The sequence below is a fragment of the Fukomys damarensis genome, unplaced genomic scaffold (genome assembly GCF_012274545.1).
Source record: "Fukomys damarensis isolate Sample0158 unplaced genomic scaffold, DMR_v1.0_HiC HiC_scaffold_21, whole genome shotgun sequence".
In the NCBI taxonomy this organism is placed as follows: domain Eukaryota; kingdom Metazoa; phylum Chordata; class Mammalia; order Rodentia; family Bathyergidae; genus Fukomys; species Fukomys damarensis.
This window is the reverse complement of record NW_022900933.1, coordinates 3,693,722-3,712,123: the sequence shown is the minus strand read 5'-3', so window position 1 is coordinate 3,712,123 and position 18,402 is coordinate 3,693,722. Positions and strand designations below refer to the sequence as shown.

Genomic DNA, 18,402 nt, shown 5'->3' with positions numbered 1-18,402 from the left:
TGTGCCACCACGCCAGGCTAAATGTTTTGTTTGGTTTGGTTTGGTTTCATTTTGGTTTTGGTTTGCAATTAAATCTGAATACTGAGGTTTCAGTTTAGAAAAAACAACTTATACGTCACCATCTTTTGTCTTAAAAACAACACGTGCCATAGGTTCACCACCACTGCTTTAAAGAAACGATTAACACTTTTTGAAAGCCTGTGCCGTTCAGTTAGCACATTTATTAAGTATGTGCTGGTGCCAAGCCTTGGAGTCAGAGCTAGGTGTAGAGAAAAGGCAGTCTCTGATCTCAGAATGCTCACTCTTAAGACAAAGGTGAATTAGTGCAATGTGGCAAGTGCTAGGTAAACACAAGCACAGGCCGTTGTGAGTGTGAAGAAGGGAAACTGGGAGAGATGCAGGGAAACTTTCTAGAGGAGATAATGCCTGAGCTAAAGATGAACTCGGCAGAGGAAGAGGCCTTTGTAAAGTATAGTATTCTGTTACAGATTTACAGGGTAAATTTGTGTCCAAAGAAAATGAAGTACAGAGCCTGCATAGTAAACTTACGGATACCTTGGTCTCGAAACAACAGTTGGAGCAGAAATTAATGCAGTTAATGGAATCAGAGCAAAAAAGGGTAAACAAAGAAGAGTCTCTACAAATGCAAGTTCAGGTATCTGTTTTTCCTTCTTTTAAAACAACAGAGAATCAGATATGTGTACCTAAAAGAGCAGCATATACCTGACCCTGATTCTGGAGTTTTAGTGAATCATTACAACTTAATCTTGGAGCACATTCATAGTATGTAGTGTTTGAAGATCTGCTTAACTACAGTCTTAGGCTCCTTGTAGTTTAGAAACAGTAAAACCGTTCTTTAACTTCTGCCTTATAAAATAACTCAGAATAGAATGCTAATCTTTATTTCAAATAATACCTTTTGGAATCTAAGAATATACCTTTTTTAAGATAAACAGAGCCTGTAAGTCGTGATATTTATACACATTGCTGCATTTCTTCATAGCACATTTTTTTTCTCTTTTTGTTTACTCCTTATGAAAGGATATTTTGGAGCAGAATGAGGCCTTGAAAGCGCAAATTCAACAGTTTCATTCCCAGATAGCTGCCCAGGTAATAGTGTTTTCTTCTTGCTTGTCACGAATAATAGCTCGCAAGCCATTTAGGCCGTCATCTGAGTGCCTGTTGTGCTGACACTTGGCCAGTAGTTAGGAGACTAGTTAGTGAAATAACATGATGATCCCAAGTGCTGAACACTGATATATATTCAGTACTGTAGGAAAATGCTAATGAGATTAAAATCAAACTAAGTGGAAAGGAAGAGAGCTAGAAAACTCTTTACCAGGAAGATATGCCCCATCCCTAGTCCTGTCATAGAATGGGAGAAATTAACCAAACAATGTCTATGATAGAGGTTTCTGTATTAAAAGTATTTTTATACTCCTGGCTAATCATGGAAAACCTCATATAGCCACAGGTAATAGCGTTGTGTTAACCATAGCTCTCAGAATATATTCACAAAAGAATCAGTTTAACATTTATACTTTAGGGGTGGGGGATTGAGCTCAGTGGTGCCTCCACCTGCCTTGCAAGCCAAGCACAAGGTCCTGAGTTTGATCCCCGGTACCAAAAAACAAAAAACAAAACCAAAATTATACTTCACTGTAGTTAGTGGTAAGTGTTTGAAAGTTTTAAAAATGATGTTGTAAGATATATTAGTTTTGGTAAGATTGTCCTATCACACTTGATTGGTAACGAGGTCTTAAAATATAAACGGTATAACATTAAGGAAACAGTGAAACTTTCCAATACATTTCCGTACTGTATATACCATAGATTTCAGCTTCAACTCAACTTTAAAATTCTAAATGTTGTTTTTATAGCAAAAAGGATTCACTTAGAAGTCTGACTTCTCTGTGTAAAAGATTGTTTTAACATTAAAAATTCACTTTTAGGGTTCACACAACTTTAAATTCCCAAAGCATATAAACATTTTTTTTGTAATTGTGTTCTTTGTAGAAACTGTAGTCCACAGTAAATTAGTGAAGAATTATTTAACATAAGGAAGGGGGCTGTAGGTGTGTATGGTCTGCAAATTATCACTTCAGATTGGATGGAGATCTTTAGTTATCAGCTGAGAGGTAGCTCTAGAAAGTTTATCAGAAATTAAATAACTTAGAGAATGCTGTGAATACTTTTAAAAAAGTTAAGATGAACATGAATATTGCCAGATTACCTTAATTAATCATGAAGTGGATCGTATTGAAAAGTTGCTGCTAGGTAAGAGAAGTATAGTGATGAAAGTTGGCCATTGTGACTATCGTCCCCTGTTTGTTCTTTGTCAGTTACGTAGTTTTCAAGCCTTTCAAATTGTTTTCTTCTACATGTCTTGTGATATGTGGTCAGACATGATTTCAAAATGATAGCTGCTCTGTATTGAACACTTATCGTGGGTTAAAGACTATATTCATTAATTTCTGTTAGATTTTTAAAGCATTTGCGATGATTATTTGTACACCTTTTAAACTTCCTCTTAAATGCTTTCATGTTGATGATGTTTTTCTTTCTTAGACCTCCGCTTCAGTTCTAGCAGAAGAGTTACCTAAAGTGTAAGCCTGCCTTTCCAACTTCTCTTGCTATTGTGTGGTCATCACTAGCTGATACTTCTTAGAGCCCTATAAAGGCTTAACTTTATACTCTTTGCTTTTTGGAAAACACTGCAAACTATATTTAGAGCAACTTTTATTTATTCTTTTACTTTGTCTTGTGTGTTGGGTCCCTAAACGTTACATTTTCTGTTTTTATGTCTTCATAAAATGAGTGGGTGAAGCTTTTCACTTAGGGTGTTAGAGGTTATGTAGAAAAGGTGATTATGTTTTGAGAGTATTGGAAACAAATTAACCTTTGTGTCTAATGTGTAGTGGTTACTCTGGATCTAGGAATGAGGTAATATACTCAAAGTTCTGTGTTTTGTTTTGCATAATTTTCCATAGATATGGTTTACTTGAGTTCAGAAGACCAGAAACATTTGCAGACTTGTGAACATTCACAGATTAACTTATTTGGGTGTGAGTTTTAACATTAGGGATATTACATATTAAGGAGTTACAGTAATTATAAGACAGTTACTAGTAAACTGAAAAGAGACTAGAAAGGGAAGGTATTATGATATGAGAAACTACTTAAAGATGACCCTATTTCAGGTTTTTAATCCTCGACTTGTAATGTGACTTAGAAATTTTCATTGAATATACATACACATTTATTTCCTTTTAAAGGATTGCTGAAAAAGATAAGCAGATAAAGCAAACTGAAGATTCCCTAGCAAGTGAACATGATTATCTGTAAAGAGGAGGAACTTAAGGTCAGTAAGTCTTAAAAATGGCTGCAATATTTTGTAGGGCTCAATACTGAATTACCATGATCCCTATAACCAATAAGGCTTCATATGAAGAATGGAAAATGCTTTAGAACTCATTGGAAAAGTGCCTTTCTGTTTTCTAGACTATAAAATCTTCTTTAGCTCTGTAGGAGGAAAAACAATCAGCGGGCTTTTCTCATATGCTGTTAATCCCACCAATTTGAGAAACATGCTGAATATCAGGAAATATTGCTAAATTGACCGATTTTCTTGCTGATTGAGTGAATTTGTAATTTGAGACCTTGGTTTAACTTTTTTTATTTTTTATTTTTTTCCTCATTGGGTTTATTGGTACATTTAGGTATACAGTACAGTTACATTCATTATTGGGATCTTGTACCTCTACATGACAGGTCTTGGTTCTCATCTTTTCCCCTTGTCCCTGCCCTCCCTTCACCCCTCCTCCCCTCCCCCTTTACAAACACTTCATCTCCATTTTTTCATTTTCTCATATTTTCCCCTTATTAGCTTTCCCCTATCCTTCCCACTTTCCCTATACAAACTTACTTTAGTTGGATTCATTTTCATTTTCCCTTGGAAATTTTTCAAAATGTTTCTGTTCCCGAAGGGTGTGGTGGCACATGCACTTTTGGGAGGCTGAAGCAGAAAGGTGGCAACTTCAAACCCTCCTTGTGCAGTTGAGTGAGACTGCCTCTCAAGAAGATGTAGGTCATTGCTGGATATTGGGTTCAATCCCCAGTACACCACCACTACCACCAAAAGAAGGCTTCTGTGCCGGTGCTTTTTCAAAATTGATTTTCCTTTAAGCGTGGTCTGGCAGCTGGGTGTGGTGGAACATGCTTGTAATCCCAGCACTTGGGAGACTGAGGCAGAAGGTTAGCTTTGAGTTCAGGGCCAGCGTGGGCTACAGTGAAACACTGAACTACGTAGTGAGACTCTGACTCCAAGAAAAAAAAAATCTAGTCAAATGATAAAAATTCCCTCTAAGTTGTCTCTGAAGTAACAGTATTTCTTTGAGTGAATATACCTTCATTTAGGCAGTTTTATATATTGTTGTGATGTAGTGTTTTTTAGTTGGTTGAAAATAACCCAGTAAAATGCTTATTTTCAGATTTTGTCACTAATTCTTGATAAAGGAACAGATTTTTGAGTGTATAGAATATGACACATGTAGCTTGGTTATGCAAATTTAGTTTTCATGTCATTAGATTTAAATTAAAGTGTGTGCACCTTAAACCAGTGGTAGATTTCAGAGATCACTTCTAACTGATGGAGAGATGTACCATTGCGATATTGCTCGTTTGCCTGCCTGGTCACCCTGTTGAACTCCACAAGTGTTGTTTTCAAATGATTTACTTGCCTTGGTTTAGACGTGCATTTTTATAGGTGTCTTTTTTATTTGTTTTTTAATCTTGCAGAGATTGTTTGAATATTAGATTTTTGATGGTAGTGGTGGTGTTGGTGGTGGAGGGTTTGTGATCAAATCATTACCCTTATTTTGACAAACCATGGTTTTGAGTTTATAATTGATATCCATTGGAGTTGCATTTAAAATCAGTAAATTTAGACATATATTTGTAATAACTGAAATGGACAGCTGACAGACCCTATAAAGAAGTGTCGTAATTAGTCTTCTTCATGTTTGGCATACGTGGGATCATTTATTTGTCAGTTTCTCCTTGTTTCCTTTCCTCTTTTTCCTATTTCTACCACCCATCAAAAATTTTTAATTTGGGGGTACTGGGGATCAAACTCAAGAACTTGCACTTGTGAGGCAGACGCAGTGCCACTGAGCTAAATCCCCAGGCCCCACCCATCAAATTTTGATGGTCTTTTTTGTTCTGTTTTTCACACATGTCTTGTCCTGACTTTGAAGGTGGAAATACGAAGGTTGCCATTTTACTTCCATGCCATTTCTTTTTCTTGTTTTCCTGCTTCTCCTCCTCTTCCCCCTTCCCTATTTGCCATCTCTCCCCTTGCTCCTCCTTGAGATTTCCTTGCCAGTAAGTCTCAGTTATATGTGTATATTTTTTGGCAGGGTAGTATATAAAGTTGTAGCTGTAAGAACTGTATTTTATTTTATTTTTGGTTGTTCGGGGGTTAATTTTTCTCAGACAAATCAGTTGACTTAAAATGCCAAGGGAAACGTCCACTTTTTTCAAATGTTTTGGCTTATTAATAAATGATATTATTTGCCATTCAGGATGCTTTAGAAATTTTGCTGATTTTTTAAATTATGTAGCATTTTGATTTCTTGAAATGGGAAAACTTGATATTTGTCAGTATTAAAATAATTTTACATTGATTTTTCTTCCTTTAAATCTTAAAATACCATAATGCTTTCTCTTTTTAAATTCTGTAACCTTCTAAGTTTGATTTGATATATCTTCTGCTTTAGGAAAGGCAGTATGTGGAAGCTGTTGAGTTGGAGGCTAAAGAAGTTCTTAAAAAATTATTTCCAAAGGTGTCTGTCCCTTCTCATTTGGTAAGACCGATTTCTTTAAAATATGTTATTATTTAAGAAAGTTATGGGGGCCGGGGATTTAGCTCAGTGGTTCTGCCACCTGCCTTGCAAGCATAAGAACCCACTTTCGATCCTCAGTACAAAAACAAAACAAAACAAAACAAAACAAAAAACAGAGGAAGTTGTGTATTCATAGCGTTTGTTCTCAGCACTTGGATTGTTAAGTTTCTTAATCTTTGCCATTATTAACCCAGGGTGCTTTTGAGTAGTTAGGATTGATAAGTTAGTTTAAAACTCATTTGTTTTTATTCACCTGCTAGTTTTGTTGTCATCTGTAAAATTTAGAGGATCACAATCATCATATTTGGGAAGAAAGGATTTCTGAATGGTCAATAAAATCAGTAATACTCTTAATGGCTTGACTCACAAGTAGAACTGAGTTTTAAGGGCTTACCTCTTCATTTTAGCAATGTGTCTGAATGTCTTTGATACCACTAACAGGATTTTTACATTTCAAAAATTCAAGATTTTGGTCGTCTATTAACTTCTTCAAGCAAATGTCTTGAAGATAATAGAAAACTTGCTTTACTTAGGGTTGACATCTTTTAAGTGGGAGAGAAAAGTTACTTTGGTTCAGAAAATAAATACAGTAGACATGGCCACTGAGGGTGCAGGCCGCTTCCTGGAGTGGGTGATTGTTAGAATGGAAAATCGTTCGTGTTCTCAGAAGTAGAGGGAACACAGCAGTGAGCTCAGCACCCCACTTCCGCGGTTATCTGTACGTGCTACGTGACAGCACATAAACAGCCTTACTTTACTGCCCACTTGGCACTGCCTGGATCATTGTGAAGGAACACAAACCTCACTATTACATCTGAAAATGTTTCAGTGCATCTTTCTAAAAGATGAGAATTCCTTTTTAAATGTCATTAAAAATACACCCTTAGTTTTGTATTGTCATTGCTTGATTCCTCGATTTGATACGTGAAATTGTCTGTTTTATTAAATAATAACTCATCATAGTTTGTTTTAATCAGTACCCAAGTAAGATCAGATGTGATTCTGGATTAAGATGTTGTTTTATTCCACCAGTTGCCCTCCATCGGAAACCCCTCTACCATTTTTCTGTTGCAAACCTAGTAGTTTCCCATGGAGTGAAATTTCCTCACTTTTGATTTGGCTGGTGTCTTTGCGTAGCCTATGAGTTGGTATTCACTGCAGGCCTACTCAGTCTTAGTATTTTGGAGGCACAGTGATGTGGGCAATTCTTCCATCAGGAGGTCATTTAGAAAGTCTGCTTTGGGCTGGCTCTCGAGTCCTTTTGACACAACACTGCTAAGCTTTGCTAACCTCTGTGATTTATGGTATAAAAAGATGTTGCTGATTTATTACATTTCCTGTCCCCAACATGAAATGTGTTTTTGCTCCTGTAGGTGTGGGTTTTAAGGGTGGTATAAGTAAACTTAATAGCCTGTTTTGTGTGGAGTCTGTTTAGCTGCTTTCTTTCTTACATTCCATGTACATTAATTCAAATAAAAAGGAATAATTCTTTTGTTTCATTGTAAACATTGATGATACATTTGGGCCGAAGAGTTACATAGACTTCTGCTGCTCGAGTTGAACTGATGAAGTATCCTGTACCGGGTAGACAGCGAGATAAACTTGTCAGTTCTAGTGCTGCCCTTCTATGGAGTCTAGGAGAAGGGATTGCTGCTAATATAGTTCATATTTTTTCTTTTATTTCTGTTTTATATTTTGTTAATAGAAGTAAAATTTAGAGGCTTATTTGATAGTATTTTGTTTGTTTTCCTACTGGGGCTCGAACTTGGGACCTTGTGATTGCGAGGGAGGCCGCAGCACCGCTGAGCTAAATCCCCGGCCCTATTTGATAGTATTTTATGAGCCAAGAGAGTTAATGCTTCATAATTTCTGTTCTTCAAAGATTTTTTAAAGATCACCAGCAATAAAACTTTTGTTTTTAATGTAGCAGATTAATTCTTAATAGCAGTTCTACCTGCCTTCAATAAACAAATCTTCATGAATCTATAAAAATTTAGAAATCACTGTAAACCCTGGATGATATCTTTGGCTTTTGTTTATACATTTAGTAGAAATGGAATATTTCTGCATGTAGTCTGTATTTAAGAAATATACTAAATGTTCTGTGGGCTACTCAAGAGTTTAGCAGTTTAGGGATTTTTGGTTTTTTATACCAGGGATTGAATTTGGAACCTTGTGCTTGTGGGCAGGCAACAGCACCACTGAGCTAAATCTGTGGCCCTGCATTTTATGTTTTTAAAATGCATGAAAAACAATCTACTGTTTACTTTACATGCTCATAAAACAATAAGCTTCATTAGTATTAGCACGATAACATAATCATTGGTGTTTTTTTTTAATTTTGCTAAACAGATTACCACAGGGGAGATTAAACTATATGACCTGAAGGGAGATTTACAAACTCTAAAGCATTTAAATCAGCTTTTCATCTGATGTTATGTTGGATCTCAATGTTTCAAGCTGTTCGGTAGGATTTTACAAGTATACATTTAATCTTGATTCAAATCTATAATATCAAAATGTCGTTCTTTCAAAGTGGAGAGGCTTTTTAAGCTAGTGTCATATTGAGGATAGAAAATACTGTGAGGTGTTCTCAGCATCCACTTTTGCTTTTATTCTTGATCAGAGCATTCTGATTCAGCCACTTAAGTGAAGCTTTATCTTGACGAAGTTAATAGAAATTTTTCTTGAATTAAACTGAACCAAAGACTCAACAAGAATTAAGAGAAAATTTGATGTACAGATTTCTTAACTTTTGTGAAATATTTTCAAAAATCCCGGAGCACCTTCAAAGACCTTGAAATCTTCTGAACAGAAAATCTTCAGTTGAACTTTCAGCTTTTTAATTTTAATACTTTAAGAAATGTCTTGCTTGAAGAAAAGTATTAAAAAATTATTCATTCTGGATTTTCAATATTTTAAAGATTGGGTTCATTGATCATGGTGCTCATAAGTGGTAGAAGCCAGGTTTGAGCCTGAGTCTTCCACCTATAAAATCATAATTCAGTTGTAAATTTTTTTTAAATTTGGGTACCAGGGATTGAACTCAGAACCTTGTGCTTTGCAGGGCAGGCTTCTTACCACTGAGTTAAATCCCCAGCTCCAGTTGCAAATATTTTTGATCTGGATAGATGGAATACTATTTTGATGGTAGTATGTAGGTATATTTTCAGTGTTTAAAGACTGGATTATGTTCCAGTTAAGAAAGTTATATTCCCTTTTGAAATTTTTAAGGGGCCGGTGATATCTATGTAGGTTTCTTTTAGAATTACCTACTGACCATCCTAAATATTTGATCATTTCTTTAGGATATTTTTTGGAAATTGATGACTTTGACTTTTCTCCTTTGCATAGTTACAGTGAATGGTTGCATGGATTTGAAAAGAAAGCAAAAGAATGTATAGCTGGAATTTCAAGTTCAGAAGAAGTTAAGGTTAGTTCAGGAAGTGAACTCTCTGTATTTTAATGAAACCTGGGGAAAAAGGATCAAGTTAGAGTTTGTTTTCATATGTTCTGGAGAGATAGGATCTGTTTTTAGGAGAATATTAATCTTTTAAGAAAAGTAGGAAGAAGGGATCATTTTTGTACATTTTAGTGTCTTTGCATTTGATTTATGTACCAAACTGTTTCCTTTCTTTAATTCTGTATCTTAATAGTTTCTAAAACTGAGTATGTAACTTTCTTGCTCTCTGTTTATCATAGGTCAGTTTTTTTAGTTTTAATGTTTTTAGGACCTGGAGTTTCCAGCCGTCTTAGGGAGCGGGTTACATGTACCTACCACCGCTTGTCTCTCTTTTATTTAACCCTCCCCCAGTTCTCTGTCCCATTTTTCATTCAAAAGCATGGATCGCTTCATGAATTTGTGTGTCACCCTTGCACAGGGCCCATGCTGATCTTCATTGTATTGTTCCAATTTTAGTTTATGTGCTGCTGAAGCGAGCACTGGTTCACAAAATGTAAGTCAGTGAGATGGTAGCTAGAGTCTTAGCAGTGTGCTCAAGTTTCTCCAAATAAATAATTATTTGAACCTGGCTTGGTTTTTATTTTTTACTTCTGAAACTGAAGAAATGTATTATTGTTATTCTCTTGTATCCTAAGTGTTGCTTCTGTGGCGTAAGCATTGTGACCTTTACATGTTCATTTGCTTTGATTTTACCATCTAGTTAAGAAGAAATAAGCCCGTTTATTACAAAATTTTGTAGTATATTTTGTATTGAGCAGTTTTATTAGTGACCATCAAATGTGACCAGCGAAGTCATTGTACTGAATTGCCTCTTAGTGTTTTGTTATAAACCATTTGAAACCATTTTTGTAATATAAAATTAAGTCCTGAAATAAAATTGAAGCACAGAACATACTGGTAAAATTTAGAGAATTTATTTTCATTTTATTCTTTGCAGGTTTTAAAGTTTAAGTTGAAAGAAGCCGATGAAATACGCACACTGTTACAGCTGGGGTGTGATACGTATAAGTCAGTCCTTGCAGAAACAATAGGAAATGATTTTTAATCTACGTTTTCTTTTAAAACTATTACCATACTCTTTCATAGCCTAAATAGTTTATCATGCCATTATAACACGGATTTCTGAAAACTATATCTTTGTAGGAAGGAATTTTACAGAAGCTACAGAAAAGTGTGGAGGAAGAGGAAAATAAATGGAAAGTTAAGGTCGATGAATTACAAAAGACAGTTAAGCAGGTATTTAAAAAAGAAGAGCTCAGGGCACTGGTCCGCACAGATAGGACCTGGGCCAACCTCAGCAGGACCACAGAGACTTTTGTGAGAAATGCACATTCTTAGCCCCATTCAGACTCACTGGATCTGAGACGTGTGAGGGACAGCAGCTTGTGTTTTCATAAACCCTCTTGGTGATTCCGATGCCTCTCCACACGTGAACACTCACAAGTTTAGAGTATGACCACAGGGGTAGTGATAATGTAAAGTGATTTGAGAGAACTTCTGTGCAGTAACATATGGCGAAGAGTTCTGGGTTCAGAATCAGTTTAAAAATATTAATAATTGGCCTGTAATCTCAGCCCTTGGAAGGCTGAGGCAGGAGGAGCACCCTGAGTTTGAGGCCTGCCTGGGCTATATAGTGAGCTCAAGGCCAGCCTGAACTACATAATGAGACCCTGCCTCGAAGAAAAAAAGAAAAAGATAATGAACACATGATATATTGTGTTTAAGGAAAAGTTAATTGTGGTTTTGTGAGATCTATTCCTGTGCAATCTTTGGTTTTTATTTTTCTTGGATGTGGTAGAGTGTGCCATTTTGCTATACATGTATTTTCTTAGGCACTTTTAATGGGCCTAAGATAATTTCAAAAGAAGTGAAATTCTCATTGTTAAGGTCTTTAAAAATTCAGTTTGATTTTAAGTGGGGAGTATTTCAGAAGCTCTGTACTGTCTTAGTTTAAAATTCTAGACAGAAATCTGTGGCCTGCCTTTTTTCCCCCTTTATAAAAAATGTTACAATAAAAATGTTAAAATGGAAATTGGCTACTTATATATATATTAATTATATTATATTTTTGTATGCAGCTAAAGATAGTTCCTCTTCACTCAAAAAAATAAAAATGGTGGGCTGCAGGTTGGACACATTTGCCTATCTCCTCTGTGGTTTACTTGGTCTTAAAATTATTTTTAGATGCTATTGTCAGTTGCATCTTCAGAGCAAGAGTTAGAGCAATTAAGAAGAGAAAATAAAGATGCTGAAAATGTATGCTGTTTGTCTTGTAACCTGTGAACTTATTTTTAGCATTTTGAGTTTCCCAAAGATTTGTGTTTTAAGGTTTCTTTCTGTAGGCTGGGGATTTAGCTCAGTGGCACGATGCCTGCCTGACCAAGCACAAGGTCCTGAGTTTGATCCCCTGTACCACAAAAAATTAAAAAAAGACTGCTTTTATCGAATGATATGGTTATTCTCTTAATATGTTCTATAGTTATTTGAGTTGATCCGGTTTTACGTTTGTAAGTGTCCTAACTTTCCATTGTGAAGAAACATCACAAAAGGAAGTCTTACATGTGTTGACTGTTTCTTCTTTGTTGCAATACTAGCTGAGAGGAGAACGAGAGCGTTTGGAGATGGAGCTAGAGAAGGCAGAAATTGAACGATCTACCTATGTTACAGAAGTGAGAGAGGTACTTAAAATTTTTTCAGCCTTGTTTCTCAATTTAAGTTGGTAAAATAATTCCATGTAAGTTGTTTGTGCAAGAGCTTCCGAGTAGCGTACAAAACATGGGATATCATAAGATCAATCTTAAAACTCTAAACTTCATTGCAGCTGAAAGACCTGTTGACTGAATTGCAGAAAAAACTTGATGATTCATATTCTGAAGCAGTAAGACAGAATGAAGAGCTAAATTTGGTAAGAAACTTGTTCTCCACTGGGTACCAAGTAGGCTCTGAAAACACTTGTGTTGACATGTGGAGAAACAGTCCAAACTTTTTTTTCCTTGCTAACCATTTATAGCTTGGCATGTTATAAATTTTAAGATAATCTTTATATTCTGGTGATTCCTAAGATCTTTTTCATGACTCATAAAATGATTCTTTTCTTAACTCCTAACAATGGCATGTTTGACTTCTGACTCTGTATTTTTATAAAGCCTAATTTCTCGGACAACATCATTGTTAGCAAATAAAGAAACAAAACAAATGGTTGGCCAAGTTGTGAAGATTCTCTTCTCAAGCTGTCGTAGTTAACTGGGCCTCTCATTTTCTAACCTGGAAGATTATTGAAGATTGAAGATAACTGCTCTTCATTCTAGGGCAGTAGTGCAGTCCAGCTTCTTATTTTGTCTAATCTTCATAAATTATAAAATACAAGGAGCTTGTAAAATTCTTTATCAACATGTTTAGTACATAGTAATCCAAAAAAGTACAGACTTAGAGATTAGTTGACTGCCTTAAGACATGATTCCATGGCATTGCAGTTCTTAAATGTTGACTGGTTTGCACCAGTAGTTAACAAACACTATGTGGTTTTTGCTGGTGCTAATTTTTATTTCATTTTTCTTAATTTTCATGTTTGTATTTGAAATAAGATATTTTCTGGTTTTGTTTGTACATTGTTTTCCTTGTATTTGGAGTTTTTCATCACTCCTCTCTCCTTTTTAGGAGTCTTCTGAAAAGGAGACCATGTCTGTAAGTCTAAATCAGACTATAGCGCAGCTACAGCAGTTGCTTCTGGCTGTAAACAAACAGCTCACAAAGGAGAAATGACACTACCAACTTTGGGTAAGAATAAATGAAGTATTGCTGTCGTTAATGGATGGGATGGGAGAAGAGTATGTGTAATATGTATTTACCACAAATTAAGAAAGTTCATTTTTCCGAAAGAAATATTTCCTTATTATTTCTGTCAGAACTTTCAGGTGACAGCCTTCACCTTCCTTAGAGTTTTACTTCCATCTTGTGTGTAGTTTGAAGGCCTTTTGGCTCAGAAGGAACAGAACCTGTATCTCTGCTAAATTTGATCTTTATATTAAACAAGCTCATCAGCTGCTTCTGATCTTAGGTCAGGTGAAAGATTTGTATATCTCCTTCTTCCTCCTCCTCTGTTCATGACTTCATAAAATACAGCGACCACAACATTTTTCCCCAAGATTGGTGAAAATCACGTCATCACAATTTTTTGTAACACAGAAAGAACACACAAAATTTACCACATACCTGTGGATGGGAGTATTAGACTTCTTTATTTAAAGTTTGCTTTTGTAGGTAACCTAAGAAGTCTATTCTTTTTTTTTTGTACCGGGAATTGAACTTGGGACCTTGTGCTTGTGAGGCAGTCAGCAGCACCACTGAGCTAAATCCCTGGCCCTAAGAAATCTATTCTTATAATGCCTGAGCTCAAGGTTTTCATTTAGGATAAATCCATTATCAACAAAATCATGTTATAAACTTTTATTGCCTATTTAATTTGAAAAGCTCTGATTGATTAGCACTTAATGACTTATATGTTAACTGGTGAATGCAGGGTTTTTTTTGTTGTTAACCTTGGTTTTACTGATTTTTTAATAAGTTATACTGCCTAGAGTATTCAAATATGCATTGAATACTTCAGATATTACTCTTTTGAGGCTATTTAAAATCATCATATTGGGCTGGGGATTTAGCTCAGTGATTCTGCTGCTTGCCTGGCAAGCACAAGGACTCAAGTTTGATCCCTGGTACCAAAGAACCCCCACAAAATCATAATGTCCACAATCACCACTCCTGTTCATTATAGTTCTGGGAACATTAGCCACAGCAATTAGACAAGGGAAACAAAAGGAGGAAAGATAGGAAAGGAGGAAACTGTCATTATTTGCTGATGATATGATGCTCTACGTAGAAGACCCAAAGAACTCCACCAGAAGACTTCTAGATTTAATTGACAGATTCAGTAGAGTAGCTGGATACAAGGTAAACATTCAAATATCAAAACCTTCTTGTATGTAAATAACAGACTCACTGAGAGTGAAATTAGGGAAACAATTCCTTTCACAGTAGCATCGAAAAATATGAAATATCTAGGAATCAGTCTAACAAAGGAAGCAAAAGACCTCTACATTGAAAACTACAGCAACTCTGAGAAAAGACATCCGCTGTTCCTGAGTAGGAAGAAGCAATATAGTGAAAATAGCCACACTTCCAAAACTGCTATACACATTCAGTGCTATCCCTATTGAAATCCCAACAGTACATTTCACAGAACTTGAGAAAACAATCCAAAAATTCATTTGTAATCAGAAGAGACCTAGAATAGCAAAAGCAATTCCAGGCAGTGGAGACATGACGGGGTACCACAATCCCCAACTTGAAAGTATACTACAAAGCCATTGTGATAAAAACAGCTCGGTACTGGCAAAGAAACAGACGCATGGATCAGTGGAATAGATGAGAAGATGCAGAAACAATTTCAGACACACTCAGCTGCCTCATCTCACTGAAGGAAAGAATACCTCTTTAATAAATGGTTGGAAAAACTGGATTTCAACCTGCCAAAGATTAAAACTGGACCTATATCTTTCACCATACACTAAACTAAAATCCAAGTGGGTTAAAGATCTAAATAGTAAAACAGAAACACTAAACTTACCGGGAGATAAGTTAGGTAGAACTCTTGAAGACATTGGCATAGGAAAAGATTTTTGAACAGATCTTCAGGAGCTTGGGAACTAGCACAGAGTATGAACAACTGGGATCTCATCTTTAAAAAGCTGCACTGCAAGAGAAACCATCAACAGACTAAGAGACAAGCTACAGTGTGAGAAAGCAATTTTATCAACTGTTCCTCAGACAAAGGACTGCTATCTAGAGTATATAAAGAACTTTAAAAACCCAGACCACCCCAAAATTTAAAAACCCAATTCAAAAATGGGCATCTGAAATGAACAGACATTTCTCAGATAAGTAAAAGCAGCAAATGAATATGAAAAAAAAAGTTCAATATCACTGGTCATTAGAGAGCTGCGAATGCAAACAATGCTGAGATACATCATCACCCCACAAAGAATGACGGCTGTCATGAAATCGACCAGTAACAAATGGTTGTGGTACTGTGTGAAATTGAACCCTGCTCCACTGCTAGTGGTCGTTTGGACTTTGGAAATGAGTATGGAGATAGCTCAAAGAACTAGGGTTAGAGGTTCCATCTGATCCAGCTGTCCCTCTGCTGGGGATCTTTCCAAAAGAATTAAAAGACGCATACCACAGTGATATGTGGCACACCCATGTTTATAGCAGCACAGTCTATAATAGCTAAAGCTTGGAAACAGCCCAATTGTCCAAGAACTGGAGACTGGATAAAGAACATGTGTGTTGGGTTTTTTTGTTTGATTTTTTTTTTTTTTACAAAGTGTAGTACTAATCCACAAAGAATGAAAAACTAGAGATAATTATAGCTAAATGGATGCACACTGAGGCAATACTCAAGTGAAATAAATAGGACACACATTTGTGAATACTGAATAGTTTCTCTGGTGTGAAAAACTAAGTGTACAAAAGGATAAAAATGTATAATTGATAATGTAAAATATGAAGAAAAGGTCTAAAAGGCTAGGGGAAGTGGGAGGGGTAGGGGAAAGGAAAGAGGGAAAAGAATATGAGGCAAGGAAAAAGTAAATAGGGAAGGTTGGAGGGGTGAAGGGAGGGCAGACGAATGAGGAAAAAATAAGAACCGAGATACATCATGTAAAGGTACAAGTTCCCAATGATGAGTGTAACTGTGTTGTACACCTCAAATGTACCAATGAACTTAATGGGGAAAAAAAGCAACGCACTCTCCTGTAGACCCAGAGCGGGGCAACTCATCATTGAAATGTGCCTTTCAGAACCCACATCTAAGGCTGATAGCTGTACACAGGCCTCAGAGATAGGTTGAGTGTCCTAAAAAGGATGGTGGACTGTGGCTTAGTTACTTCCTCATTGCTGAGACAAAATACCTGACTCCCAAAGTTAAAAGAAGGAAAGGATTATTTCGTCTCACAGTTCTTACAGGTTTCAGCCCACAATTGGCTGGCTTCAAGGCAGGGTGGCACGGCAGAGGGGCATGGTAGAGGAGAAATAGCTCATGGGGGAGAAGGCAGGCCGAAACAAATGACCATGGCAGCTTCTTCCAGGCCCTTTGTATGTTACCTCGGCTACCCCTCCTTAGGGTGTGGGTAACACTCACACCTAGAGCTGTGCCAAACCAGTCCGTGGACTAACGTAGTAACCAAACCCCCTAAATCCCAGCACCACACATCCCATCTCCAGCCCCTCTGAGAAAGCCCCACCTGTGAGCGCGTGAGGGTTTGGAGCCATATCTAGACCCACGCTGTACCAGACCTGCATTTTGGTGGTGCGGGGCACACCTCAGGTTTATAGGCCGCTCATCGTGTGACCTATTGTAGTACATGCTTTGCTTTAAAGTACTAATTTGGGTGAGTTTGCAGAAGATCCTGCATAATAAACCCTTGTTGTTTTTATCCTTGTGAGCTGACCTCTCCAGTTTCCTGGGGTTTACAGTAGGAAACAACCTGTTTCCTCTTCTGGTAACTCCTCTCCTTCCCATAGCTTCAGCCTTATTCTCTCCGAATGCTTCTTTTGCCCAGTCTTGAGAGCATGCTCAACGTGTCTTATTTTAATCTTGTTTATCCTTCAGTTCACCACCCTACTCTTTCTTTTCACTATTTAAGAAGGACTCTTATAGTAAGAAACGTGTCACGATGTTGACAACTTTGATTCCTTTCTCCATTTTAGAATGGCTTCCGTCCAAAGAAACCATACTTGCTGATATCATTAATTTTTAAACCTGAATCTAACCACGGGCCCTTCATGCCATGTGATGAGGTACTAGAAGTATCTCATCTGTGCTGAAGTTAGTCAACAGACCTTGGTGTTAAGGGCTTCGTTTGTCAAACATAAAAATGTGTAAGATTTCCGGTTGCCTTTCGCCTTTGTGAATATTTATTGATGAGTGGAGAGTTGTAAATTTCGGAGCCTGTTTTTAATGCTTCTTACTGGACTTAGACTTATAGACTCGAGTAGGACTAATAAAAATGAGGTTGCAGTTTTGTCCTCTTAAATGTTTTCTAGTAGGATTTGGCTCACATTGTAAAATATTTACCTAAAAGCTTCATCGGAATCCTGAAAAAATTTTTATTACCATGAGTGTGAATTGCTTTGAAAGGGCATGCTGGGTCAAAGTGAGCTGACCTCTCCAGTTTCCTGGGGTTTACAGTAGGAAACAACCTGTTTCCTCTTCTGGTAACTCCTCTCCTTCCCATAGCTTCAGCCTTATTCTCTCCGAATGCTTCTTTTGCCCAGTCTTGAGAGCATGCTCAACGTGTCTTATTTTAATCTTGTTTATCCTTCAGTTCACCACCCTACTCTTTCTTTTCACTATTTAAGAAGGACTCTTATAGTAAGAAACGTGTCACGATGTTGACAACTTTGATTCCTTTCTCCATTTTAGAATGGCTTCCGTCCAAAGAAACCATACTTGCTGATATCATTAATTTTTAAACCTGAATCTAACCACGGGCCCTTCATGCCATGTGATGAGGTACTAGAAGTATCTCATCTGTGCTGAAGTTAGTCAACAGACCTTGGTGTTAAGGGCTTCGTTTGTCAAACATAAAAATGTGTAAGATTTCCGGTTGCCTTTCGCCTTTGTGAATATTTATTGATGAGTGGAGAGTTGTAAATTTCGGAGCCTGTTTTTAATGCTTCTTACTGGACTTAGACTTATAGACTCGAGTAGGACTAATAAAAATGAGGTTGCAGTTTTGTCCTCTTAAATGTTTTCTAGTAGGATTTGGCTCACATTGTAAAATATTTACCTAAAAGCTTCATCGGAATCCTGAAAAAATTTTTATTACCATGAGTGTGAATTGCTTTGAAAGGGCATGCTGGGTCAAATGGAATGTGTATGAGAAAACTGCTTTGTTTTAAAATGAACTTCTCTCTGATCTTTTACAGAGTGAAGTAATGGGGAAACTGTTCGATTGAGGATAACAGAAGGCATTG

The 18,402-nt window shown here is 36.7% G+C and overlaps 1 protein-coding gene, 1 long non-coding RNA gene and 1 other non-coding gene across 3 annotated transcripts in view; 2 read left to right on the top strand and 1 right to left on the bottom strand.

Annotated features, from left to right (window-relative positions):
• LOC104861336 overlaps positions 1-10,967 on the top strand; it is a 42,395-nt gene extending 31,428 nt beyond the window's left edge. Inside the window, exons 4-7 of the mRNA XM_033766916.1 lie at positions 5,778-5,864; positions 9,256-9,336; positions 10,304-10,393; positions 10,510-10,967. Of these exons, the coding sequence (XP_033622807.1) occupies positions 5,778-5,864; positions 9,256-9,336; positions 10,304-10,393; positions 10,510-10,704 (453 nt within the window). The 3' untranslated portion in view covers positions 10,705-10,967. The remainder of the gene's footprint in view (positions 1-5,777; positions 5,865-9,255; positions 9,337-10,303; positions 10,394-10,509) is intronic.
• LOC117287197 lies at positions 9,740-9,846 on the bottom strand. Its single transcript, XR_004518397.1, has one exon. It is a non-coding gene; the product is annotated as a U6 spliceosomal RNA (small nuclear RNA).
• A 1,013-nt stretch (positions 10,968-11,980) lies between the features above and the next one.
• On the top strand, positions 11,981-18,402 carry LOC104861337. Its single transcript, XR_004518366.1, has 4 exons — positions 11,981-12,044; positions 12,188-12,271; positions 13,024-13,143; positions 18,355-18,402. It is a non-coding gene; the product is annotated as an uncharacterized LOC104861337 (long non-coding RNA).